This window comes from Varanus komodoensis, unplaced genomic scaffold, assembly GCF_004798865.1.
Source record: "Varanus komodoensis strain SLA01 unplaced genomic scaffold, ASM479886v1 scaffold16, whole genome shotgun sequence".
Taxonomy (NCBI): domain Eukaryota; kingdom Metazoa; phylum Chordata; class Lepidosauria; order Squamata; family Varanidae; genus Varanus; species Varanus komodoensis.
Genome location: NW_025335468.1, coordinates 3,308,318 through 3,321,155, shown reverse-complemented (window position 1 = coordinate 3,321,155; position 12,838 = coordinate 3,308,318). Strand labels below are relative to the sequence as shown.

General features: G+C 45.6%; 1 protein-coding gene across 1 annotated transcript in view; it reads right to left on the bottom strand.

Moving 5' to 3' along the window:
• LOC123021357 (sodium/hydrogen exchanger 10-like) overlaps positions 1-12,838 on the bottom strand; it is an 85,765-nt gene that overhangs the window by 44,631 nt on the left and 28,296 nt on the right. The window contains 2 exon segments of the mRNA XM_044426069.1: positions 5,672-5,812; positions 8,936-8,964. Coding sequence (XP_044282004.1) covers positions 5,672-5,812; positions 8,936-8,964 — 170 coding nt within the window.

Below are 12,838 nucleotides of genomic sequence, written 5' to 3'. Positions count from 1 at the left end.
GACAAATTTATACACTTCCATGTGGTACCATTTTCATTGTTCTACTTTGTCAAGAAGTTACGAGGCATCATGATAATCAGACACCTCCCTCCCTTGTAAGCAAATATACTCGCCTTTGTATAAATCTTTATTGTGAAATATCTTGAAAACTTTAGCCAACCAGCACCTTTTTCACCTGTTTTCTAATTCATATAATCAAAATATGTAAGAATTAGCACATTTTATCTCGGAGGTCGATAATGTCCCAAAATTTATAAACAAGTGTCACCTACCTTTTTCTGTTATCCCCTCCCAGGACTTACTCACTATTGTGATCCCCAGAAAATAGGACATCTCCTATTCACAATTGAGTAACAATTACCATTCATTCCCAATCACTGGAAGCTCAGGCAGAGCAGGAATTCAGCCACAGACTCCTTTGCTTTTTAAATGAGACTCTCCAATTTTAAATGAGGCCCTCAATTCTCAAATTTAAGACACAGCAAAATATCTGATATGGTGCTGCAATGCTGCAAACTATACTGCAAACTTCAAGAGCCAAGACCATTTTGCCACACAGAAGCCTTGAGTGAATGGTACCAATTTGACCTCTTCTAGGAAGGTTGGCATGAGACAAATACACTAATTTATCACTATGAAGCTAAGGACAACAGAATAGATGATTTTGCCTGACTCCAAGGACAGTAGGTCTAATGCATCCTACAGCTTGCAGCACGCAAAGGAAGAAGAGAAACAGGCCCATGAATGGTTATCCCACCAGAGCCTGACAAAGGCATATTGCTTACATGTAACTGTCATTCTTTGAGTGGTCATTTGTGCATCACACATAGGGTCTCTGAGCCTGTATGGAGTCTGTTACTGGGAAGATTTTGTAACTCAGAGCATTTTGGTGGGAACTCGCCCCACCCCCCGGTGTCCATTATAAAAGGGAAGAGTTCCCGCCATTTCCCTGAGTTCCCAGGTGGCCTCAGAACAGAGGGGTAGACTGATAATACTGATGCCACATTCAGCAAAGCAGTATAGTACAAGGGAAAAATGAGGTAGAAACAAAGGGAAAGAAATGAATACCAATGTTAGGTCACTCACAACACACAGTGGGGCTGGTGGGTGGGTTGTGTGAATGCACCAGTGACCACTGGAAGAATAATAGTTACTGATAAGCAACCTGCCTTTCTTTTTTGTGGTCTCTGTACATCACACATGTGAGCGACTGGTGAATTTACCATTTCTGCATGGTGGGTTAGCGTCAAAGGATTATCAACAAGAGGACTGCTCTCCCAAACACACAGTCAGCACTGGAGTAAACATTGAGTCAGTAATGCTTTGCAAAAGTGAATGAGGTCAACCAGGTCACTGCCTTGCAAAGATCTGGCAGAGGAATCCCAGCATGCAGTGCTATTGAAGTCACTACTGCCCAAGCGAAATCTGCTTTCAGTCAAACTGGAAGCCGCAATCCTGACAGTTTGTAGGCCGCTGAAATTGTCTGCACCACCCAGGCTGAGAGTCTTTGCAAAAATGCTGTTCTCCATAATAAACATACAGTGTTGGGGTCTGTTGAAAGAGTACAGTCCTGGAGCAGTAGAATGCCAGCACTCTTCCCATGAGCAAAGTGTGCAGCATAAACTCCACCAGATGACTAGGAATGAAAAAAATGCTGGCAAAACAATATCTTGCTTTAAATGAAAAGAAGAAACAACTAGGAGGAAAGAAGGATCCAGATGCAACACAAATGTAATCAAGCTTTGGTGCCAACACAATGTCCTTGTGGGCAATCTGTTCCAAAGTGGCCAGTACCAGCCAAGAGTCCATTTGTCACTCCTTAGTTCTGGCACCCAAAGGTTCTACTGATTTTGCCTCTTTGGCTCTCTTTGTCAACTTCTTCACCTTTTTGAATTTCATTGACTTTCTCAGAGTCAGGGGAGGCAATGGAGTCACAGATGACTGAAGGCAAAGTCATGCATGGTGAGATGGCTCAGGCATGTCCAGGACTTCAACCACCTTGAGAACTTTATTCCAAAGTTCAGCCCTCAGTCAGTCAACATGACACTTGCAAGCCTGCATTGTAAAGGCCTGGTAGTGGGGACACTGGTCAATTATGTACGCCTTACTCAAGAAGAGCAAGCACAGAGCATTCCGCATTTGTGGAATGGTGCCTTCAATACCATCAAGAAGACCAAGAGAGAGAGAGAACCTCATAAAAGAAGAAAAATGGGTATTTTGAGAAGATTTGAGAAAAAGCATTTGAGAAGAAAAAACACTCAAGGAAAAAAGTATGTGAGAAAGAAATTTACAAGGCGTTGAAAATGGTCAGAGAAAAACTGAGGGAAATGGCAGGGATGTCTCCTTTTTGTAATGGACACAAGGATGGGTCCATGCAAAAACACTCTCAGCTATTAAAACTTCCCGGTAACAGGCTCCATGCAGGCACAAAGCCCATATGTACACCATCCAGCCATGAGGCTACTGCAACAGTACACAAAAGTGTTAATAAATAAATAAATAAATAAATAAATAAATCTGCAGGTTGCATAGAGATAATTAAGAAGAACAGAGTTGTTCTGTCCTGTTGTATCTTGATAGATGAGGAAGTTTGGTAGGAAAAACTGGAGATAGCATATGGTCCACCTGTAGCAAAAGGCATTCAGCAATAACCACTGGTGCAAAAAATATCCACATTCAACATCTTCTTGCCATCCTTTGCTCTCGCCCCGGACCAACTAATTCAAGAAGTTTAAGCCATATGTTTGCTCTTACAGGAGGTACTACACCAAGTCAGAAAAAGTGGCAACTTGGGGGCTGGGGATCAAGTTTTCTGATATATCATCTGATATACTAGATGCCATTTCATAGGCTCCTTTCCTATAACTGCTCAGGTTAACCTAGTTACCTGAAACTTGCTACTGCCACCATTCCTGTGCATTTATCCCATGTTCCATTGGGCCTCCTGCCATACAGGACCACTTCTTCAATGAAAGGCCCCATTGTCTCCAGTGATCATAGGAGGAGATGATGAAAAAGTGTCTTGTATCTTTGACTCTCTCTTGCACAGCTGATGATCTGGGGGTCAACTGGGCCTCTATCATTTCAATAGTGGCAATAATATGGTGCCAGTGGCATCCAGTAGGTCTTCCAATCCCAGCTGGCAGCAAGGATCTGGAATACTCCCTTGGCCAATGAATGGAAGCGTGAAATGACACGAGCATATGTGTAATGCACAGAGACCATGAAGAAGAATATTCCGTATCTACATTTTAGCCTGCACATGTATTCTCACTGCTACAAAGACAGCATGATATTCCATACAAGCACAGGACAGGGCAAAATTGCATTAAGAGAGGTATATCTGTCAACTGTATTGCTGTTGGTCACTCTCCTTTAAACACTGATAAAAGTTTAGCAATAATACAGAATTTGTTTTTAAAATGGCTGCAGACCCCAGCTTGCTCACAATAGTTCCTATTATCAAATGGACTTTTATGTTCAGAGAATGAAATGAAAAGTAAGAATAAAAGTTACTAAAGTGAGAACATTAAGAGATTTGAGACTACAGTTTGGAAATGGTACGGCTATTTTTATTGTTAAAGCCCAGAATATATACATACTCTGTTCCTCTGATTGTGATCAATTTATTATATTTAATACACAGCTGCAGTAGTCCTGTTTGAAAAAAATCATGGCACATTTAAGGAACTTAGGTTGTTCTCTAAAGTAGTATCTTTTTATGACACGAAGTCACCTTGAATTCCAGATGATTTCCAAATGTTCAATTGTTTTGAGACATATATAAAATAGGAAATAATTGATCCACATCCACTCTAAGCACTTATCTCACATACTTTCAAGAGGATTCATGTTTAAAACCTAACATTAGAACAAATCCTCAAATTCACAATGAACTTAATTTTAGATTTAAGAAGAGAGTAAGGAAGGAAACAAAGAAAAGACTACTTCTTGGTTATGGAGTAATTAGTCTAATACTTTTAATCAGTGCCTTTTTTTTTGTAAGAAAAAAGGTGCCAGAACTCATGAAATTATTTACTTTTCACACGTGGACAATCACTGTACACACACCCACACACATCGTTGTGTAACGAAATATAACAGTCGCCGCCCACAGTAAGCACTCAGCGCATGACCACACAACCAATCACAGGCTGAGCAGTGCCACAAGCTGAGCAGCGCCATCACAACCAGCACAGACAAAGTATGCATGCATCGGATTCGACACACAAGCAGCCCGCATACACTGTTTTAATGATTTTGCCGCAGCCCTGCTATGCTCGACAGGGCGATTCAAATCCACATGGACCAAACATCAAATTTTCAAAAGTTACTTTTAAAATCTGTCAAAAAAAGGTTCTGGAACTCTGTTCCGGGGCGTTCTATGACAAAAAAAGCACTGCTTTTAACAGCTGTAGCACACACCCATGAGAATTTAACTTTAAGTCATGATTTTCTCTCAACTCCTCAGAAAGGACTCCAATGTGTGTCATTTCTGGGGTGATCTTATAACCCTGGGAGAAAGTGCCTGAGGTGATAATGCAAAATCCTGAATCCTCAAGGGGTTGTGATCAGCATAAGCATGGCTTTGCTCTATCACAGAGATGACCAAACCAAGGATTGCAAGCCACATGCGGTGCTTTGAGTTTATTTTGTGGCTCACTGCCTGCTGCTCCACCATCTCCTACCACCACCTGTGGGGGCTCTCAAACATTTACTGTATGTGGCTCTTCCATTGAGCAAGTCTGGCCACCCCTGATCTCTCAGCAAGCATGGATAACTCATATTTTAAATCTTCCTGAAGCTATGCAAACTGAGAAAATCTGAATACAGTGGTACCTTGGCTCATGAATGCCTCAGTTCACGACCAAATCAGGTCACAAACGGAAATTTCTGAAAATTTTTGCCTCAGGTCACGAACTCCCCAGCGGGTGACAATTGCAATTGCGCCCATCTCCAGCCACCCAGAGCACCCGTGATCGCACCTGTCTCCCCCCCAAGCACACCCACGATCGCACCCATCTCCCCCCAAGTGTGCCCACAGTCACGCCAGTCTCCCCCACCCCCGGGTTGACTTGGCTCACAACCAATTTGGGTCACGACCAGAGTCCTGGAATGGATTAAGTTTGTGAGCCAAGGTACCACTGTAACTATAGCAAGCTCACTGACTTTTCTCTGTAAATATCTACTAACTTAAAAAAAAATCATAGCATGGCTTTACCTCAATGGATTTTTATTCTTTAGGCTGGAGATTTTAGCTTAGAATCTTAGCTTTAACATGAGACCAAGATTATCAATTGAACAATGCTTGGTGCCCTTTCTGCAGACACTTTGCCTGAAGTCACAAAGTAACCCTAACCAGCTATTCTTATAGGTCTTCTGGAGTGACTCCAGACATTTTTGTTTTATTGAAAAAGACAGAAAAGGTAGGAATGTGAAGTTTCAGGACATTTTAGACAAATGCTGTAAAGACTGTCAGTAGGACTACATATATGTAAATTACAGCACAACATACATACTTGGAATATAAAATCACCTCCCAGTGCAGGACAAATAATTTGGAATGCAACTTAAAATTTAAGAGTTGTCAAGAACCAGTTTTTTCCTGAAGTATGTACTCAATCATGTTGAGTACTGAAATTAGAAGATTAAGACAATAAAAAATACTAACTATTTGTGCAGTTAAAAGACGTAACCTGGCTTCTTCCATTATGTCAGCAATTTGTTGAGGACTTCTCTCAAATGTAATATCAGCATTACAGTCTGGGCATTTAATGGCTTTGACCAGTTGATTAACTTCTTCTGTATCTAACTGAAGAAAGAAACAAGAAAGACATAAAGTAGTAAGTCTCAACATCAAACTAATTATAATATTAAATGAACATACATGGTCCTGATAAAATTCTGCTTTATTTTTGTGTGTTTGGTTATTTTAACTATGTCCTATAGTTAACTTTTTTAACTATTTCAATTATTCTGTGTACTTGTGTCAAACCAGAAAAGCAGGTTGCTTACCTGTAACTGATGTTCTTCGAGTGGCCATCTGTGCAGTCACACATATGGGTGCTGCGCCTGTGTAGTTCCTTTGGCCGGAAGATTACAAGCTAACGGTTTATTTTGGTGGGAAAAGCTCCGCTCCCCCTCCCCCACAGCCTATAAAGAGCGGAGCGCCCGCCATTTTCTTCAGTCTTTGACGACCGAACAGGCACCCTCATGTGGAAAAAATGATTTGTAAATGAGTTCTACTGTGAACAGTATCGGTACCAAGAAACAATGATAACATTCAATAACGACAAAGGTCCACTCACCAACACCGAGCGGGGCCGGCGGGTGGGTTCGAAGAACATCAGTTATAGGTAAGCAACTTGCTTTTCTTCATCGTGGCCTCTGTGCATCACACATATGGGTAGATTAACAAGCTTACCATAATGGAGGAGGGAAGGTGTCCTCAACGAAGAACAGATGAAAGAAGGGCTCTGCCGAAGGAACAATCTTGTTGAGCATGGACATCTAAGCGGTAATGTTTGGTGAAAGTGCAAGGATTCGCCCAAGTAGCAGCTCTACATACATCGTCCATCGGTATTCCCGATGTGAAGGCCGATGAGGCAGCCACAGCCCTAGTCGAATGGCCTCGAGGGGTAGTGGGCAAGTCGATATTGGCCAGTTGGTAAGACAAGGTGATGGTATGAACTATCCACTTAGAAAGTCTCTGCGGAGTGACAGGGGTGCCTTGGCCCCTGGTAGCATATTTAATGAAAAGTCTATGTGAACGTCGGATAGACTCAGTTCTGAATCTGTAGAATGCTAAACAGGGCCGAACGTCAAGTGAATGTAATGTCCTTTCTAGTGGAGTAGACGGAGCCGAAAAAAAGGCAGGTAAAATAATATCTTGCCCCATGTGAAAGGGTGTGAATACCTTAGGCAGAAAAGATGGATCGAGCCGCAGGACAAACTTTTCTCTGTGAAAATTGAGATAAGGTGGGTCTACGCGCAAAGCGCAGAGCTCGCTGGCTGAGGTAACCGCAACTAGGAATGCTGTCTTCCATGAGACAAGACGTAAATCGACTGTGGCCAATGGTTCGAAAGGAGCTCTCATAAGCGCCTGCAGAACAACAGAGAGACTCCACATGGGCATTACTGGTCTGATCGACAGGTTCAGATTATAAAGTCCCTTCAAAAACCTTTTAATAGTAGGTTGGGAGAAAATGGACAAACCGTCCACCATATCCCGATGATAGGCGATGGCCGCCGTATATACTTTAATCGAAGATGGTTTCAGTCCAGAGTGGTGTAATTCCAGGAGGAACTGAAGAATTTGAGGAATCGATGATGTAAATGGAGAGAATGAACGAGAGTCAGCAAAGGCGGAGAAACGCTTCCATTTAGCTTCGTAAGAATTCCGTGTAGAAGGCTTTAAAGCGGAGTCCAATATGTATTGAATGTCCGGATGAAAGGTTGTCGGATTCGATGGCACAGTAGTCGGATCCGACAGTGCTGGTGCAGTGCCGTCCCCAGCGGATTCATAGCTTGCAACTGTATTGGGTTTGAAAGTAGGGTTCGAACCCTTTGAAGTAGTTGTTGGTGTAGACGTAACGAGGACAGTAGTGGATTCAAAGGTCGGATCCGAACCCCTTGGAGTAGTGACTGGTAAAGACGTAGCGAAGTCAGCAATTGGATTAGCCACGCTGTTAGTTTTAATGATAATATATCTGGGTGGCGAAGTGCGCCGTCTCTCTGGGTTATCAAGAACGGGAGCGGTGGAAGATGTAGGTATTCCCCGTGAGCAATGTCCAGCAGTGTGGGTAACCAAGGTTGGCGTGGCCACCAAGGAGTAATGAGTATCCCTGTGGCCCGATTGCAAACAGTCTTCGCTATGACTCTCGTCACCAGAGGAATCGGTGGGAAGGTGTAGAAATTCAGATTGTTCCATGGAATCATGAAGGCATCCCCTAGGGATTCGTGACCAATTCCCACTCTCGAACAGAAAGTCACACACACCTTGTTCTGTTGTGTGGCGAACAAGTCCACGTCGGGAAATCCCCAGCGATGGAAAAGGTCGTCGCGTGTCTGGGGGTCTAGTTCCCATTCGTGAGAGATGAGCATGCGCCTGCTGAGAAGGTCTGCTTCCACATTGTCCGTACCAGCCAGATGGACTGCTATTATCGTAATATCTCTCAAAATGCACCAGTCCCAGATCTGCATAGAAAGTCTGGCCAGGGTTGGAGACTTCGTCCCGCCTTGCTTGTTCAGATAAAAAACGGTGGCTATGTTGTCCGACATTATCTGAACAACCCAATGTTGAAGAACATCTTCGAAAGAGTGCAGGGCTTTGAACACGGCCAACAATTCCAGGAAGTTGATATGATTCATGGATTCTTGACGAGTCCACGTGCCTTGAGTATACAGGCCGGAGCATATCGCTCCCCAACCTAGAAGAGACGCGTTGGTACCGACTGTAATCAATGGGACTCGGGACCTGAAGGGGACCCCAACAGTCAGATTGGTTGGGATCAACCACCATAGTAGTGAATGGAGGACCGAGGATGGGACTCGAAAGAGTTTCGACGGTGGATCCCTCTGTGGGTGGAACACTTTGTTGAAAAATAGCTGCAAAGGAGGGAGTCGCAGTCTGGCATGTGGCACCACTGCAACGGTGGAAGCCATATGTCCTAGAAGCCTCTGGATGGACTTCGCCAGAACCGATCTGTCTCGTCGCATTCGATGAACAAGGTGAGCGAGAGTCAGTTTTCTGTCCCGAGGGAGGAACGCCTTTTCCAACTTCAAATCCAAGTGGGCACCGATGAACGTAAGCTTCTGTACCGGAAGGAGAGAAGATTTCTCAGTATTAATGCAAAGGCTTAGGTCATCCAATAAGGCGCAGGTAATACGGATAGAAGTGAGGAGCGCTTCCCTGGACCTGGAGACTAGGAGCCAGTCGTCAAGGTAAGGATAAACTTGTATGCCCTGGAGGCGTAGATAAGCACAGACAGGGGCCATGCATTTAGTAAACACTCTTGGAGCGGTAGCCAAACCGAAAGGTAAAACCATGAATTCGTAGAAATTGGAGGCAACAGCAAAGCGAAGGAAACGTCTGTATTTGGGATGGATTGCAATATGAAAATAAGCATCCTTCAAGTCCAATGAGGCGAACCAATCCTCTTTCCTAAGCAGCTGCAAAATATTTTGGAGGGTGGTCATTCGAAACTTCCTTGTCACGATGAATCGATTCAGACCACGTAAGTCTAAAATCGGATGTAGACCACCGTCCCGTTTGGGAACAGTAAAGTATCTAGAATAGAATCCGTGAAGTCCGTCATATTGAGTTACTTGACGAATCGCTCCTTTATGAAGAAGTTGTTGTATTTCATCGAGCAGTACTGGTGAGCAAGATGTAAACCGAATCGGACTTGATGGAGGAACGGTATCGAATTCTATCCTATAGCCATGCAGTATGATAGATAATACTCATCCATCAGATGTGATGGACTCCCAAATGGGGAGTCGGCTTCGCAGCCGGTCCCCAGATGAGAGGGGGGGTGGGTACAGGATAGGGTAGAGGAATGGTTCGACAGTCCCAACAACGCTGCCTCCTGTCATCATATCGGCGGCGGCCCTGCTGGTAGCGTTGCTGGGGCTGTTGTCGACGGCGCTGCTGCTGTTGCCTGTGCAGAGGCTGTTGCCTGGGATGATAAGGCTGTCTGTAGGGTGGACGGTTCCATGGCCACTTACGCCTCGGAAGCGACTGGAGCTCCATTCGTCAGGGCGTCATGCGGGACTCATGAAGTTTTTAAAGTTTATGGTCCATTTTTGAATGGAAAAGCCTTGACCCGTCAAAGGGCATTTCCTGGATGCGCCACTTGGTCTCTTCGGGGAAGTTGGCGCTCCGCAGCCACGCATGCCTATGAAGAGAAACAGCACCGACCAACACCCTCGAGTTAGTGTCCACATGGTGCCTGGCTGTGGACAACTGTTGCACCGCGACGTGCATCGCCTCCTTAATCAAGACTTTGGCCAATTCACCTTGTCCGTCTGGGAGGGCCGAGACGACGTTGTGGAGGCGTTGCATTATAAAATACTGGTATCTCGCCAACGTCGCCTTGTAGTTTGAGATACGCAGCCCCAAGCCTGAAGCTGCGTAGACCCTCCTGGCCAGGGAGTCGATCTTGCGGCCCTCCTTATCTCGCGGCGCGGTGTGACCCCTTGCCTCTCTTCCCTGGGAGGACTCCACCACGACTGAGTTCAGCTTGGGATGTCGGAGGAGGAATGGTATATCCTCCTCCCGAACCTGGTACATGGCTTCGTACCTCCACGATGTTGGTTGAGGGTGAGAGGGCAAGTCCCAGAGCTGGGTCATTGCCTGCCGTAGGGTGGTGATCAAGGGCAGGACGATGGAGGTGGACTGCTCCCCGCGGACGATGTCATAGATCTTATCCGTAGATGGTCCTGGCCGCTGGACGGCGTCGATGTCCAGGGATTGGATGAGCCTGGACATCAGCTCCGCAAAAGAAACGTGCGACTCGCCCGGTGATGCGGGACCCTGGGAGGTCACCGCAACGTCAGGAGAGGTAGAATCGATGTCCGAGTCATTGGAGTCCGCGCCGTAGTACGGAGGGGCCGAAGAAGAAGACTCCACTGGTGAAACGGACTGGCTGCTTTCATCCCGGGGTACCAGGGACGTGCGTCTTGGATCCAGCGGCAGCGGGTAATCACGAGAGCGTGATGGGGACTGATCCCTCGGCGCGGGATAGTACCCAGTCGAGTATGGCTTGCCCCAAGATGGGTAGTAGGAGCGACGCCAGTCCTCGAATTGCTCAGATCGCTGCTCGGATCACTGCTCCCTGGAGTGACTCCAGCGGGCCCTGGGTGGGGATTCAAGCACATCCGCCTCCAGTGTGGCCATGGGCATAGGCACTGGTGATCAAGCCCTGGGGGGAGAGTCCTGAATTTCTCCATCAGAGATTGACCCCTGCTGGAGAAATGGAAGTGGCTCGGCCGGTAGGTCAGCCACACGACGGGGAGACCCTTGAGGGGTGACCCTCATGGCTGCCTGGAGTGCCAGCTCGGGTGGAGTCGGTACGGTGGTTGGCGCCGCTACCGACGCTGCTGTCGAACCCGAGATGCAGTGTCGAGGTCAGTCCAGATCCCTTGACTTTCGGGCCGGTTTAGAAGGCTTCTCTTTCCTGGCCTTTTTGGCCGATTTGTCAGCATCGGCGTGCTTGCGCTTCTCGCTTTTCTTTTTGGGAGAAGCTGGTGGGGCCCTCAAAGTAGAGACACCCTCGTCCGACGGGCGGGAGGGCAGGACCACCGCAGCCAGGCCAGGCTTCGAAGTGGTGACCAGTAGGTCGGATTGCATAAGAGCCCGATCCCACAGGAGCCTCCGAAGGTGGTTCTTCCGATTTTTTCTGGCCTGCTTGGAGAAGGCCAGGCAGTGGGAGCACTTGTCGGTCCTATGCCCCTCCCCCAAGCAGAGGAGGAATAGGTCGTGCGGGTCAGATGGCGTCATCTTCGACCTGCATTCCGCACATTTGCGGAAGGCCGCTCACTGTGCCATCGCAAGAAGAAGAAGAAAAAGGGAGACAGTGCAGAGGGTAAGAATATATTTTTGGTTTTTTTTTTTTTTTGGAAGAAGAAAGTAGAACGGTAGAACGATAGAACTGCAGAATAACTAGAGCTAACAAGAACTGTAGAAATAACTAGAGCTAACAAGAACTTTCAAGGATATAAAACTGGGAGTAAAAGGAAGGAAAAATAGGCTACGAGTAACGATCAAAGCGATAGTCGAAAGCGGCATGAGGCACAGTGAACGGCGGTCGCAAAGACTGAACAAAATGGCGGTCGCTCCGCTCTTTATAGGCTGTGGGGAAGGGGGAGCGGAACTTCTCCCACCAAAATAAACCGTTAGCTTGTAATCTTCCGGCCAAAGGCACTGTGCAGGTGCAGCACCCATATGTGTGATGCACAGAGGCCACGACGAAGAAACAAGGTTACATATATACTACATTGTGAACATTTGACAGCTGTCAAGTGCTGTATTTTCAAGTGAAAAAAACAGTAAAAGGGGAAAAAACTGCAAAGCAAGAGCACCAAAAGCAGGTAGGCTGACCCTAGCAAGATAATCCTGGGTATTAAATGTTTAACTGACATGTTTCTGTGCCTTCACCTTGAGGACACTTCCTGAGACTAAAGCTATCTCAGAAAGGAAAGAGCTTTAGGTAACCAATTTTTCATACCTATTAGGGCTCTTTTTACAGTTCCCTGACAAAAGTCAAAGATTCTGATACCTACCTGTATGGGACGGAACAAATAAGACCACATGAAGTGGGAGCACCCCACTCATTCCAGCTCATTCTGCAACATCTACATTTTCCCTTTTTTAAGTGTCTTGGAAATATACACAGATTTCATGACTGAGGTATAACTAGAAGGAAAATACATTACAAATTTCCTTTGGCTATCATGGGTCACTAGCCAAAGTGGGTTGTTGCAGTGTTGCCCAAAGCTTTCTGGATCAAGCCCATGAACAAACACAGTCAAAGGGAGATTAATTCAGTGAACGGGATGATGTCACAGCACAAAATTAAAAAACCATTTGGCTAGATACCAACTTCTCTAGTGAAGAAAATTAAATCAAACTGAATACATTGATTCCTTAATACTTGAGCACCTTTAAACACTTGCAAAACTATAACTAAAATGTTTGCCAAAGGAGAGAAAAGCCTTTCCAGTTTGATAAAAAAATATCCACAAAATGCAGTAAGTAATTTTGCTTCAGCACTTTCCCTAAATTAGCAGTATTAATCTAGGAGGTTTGAGAATAAATATCAAAGAAACATATGTT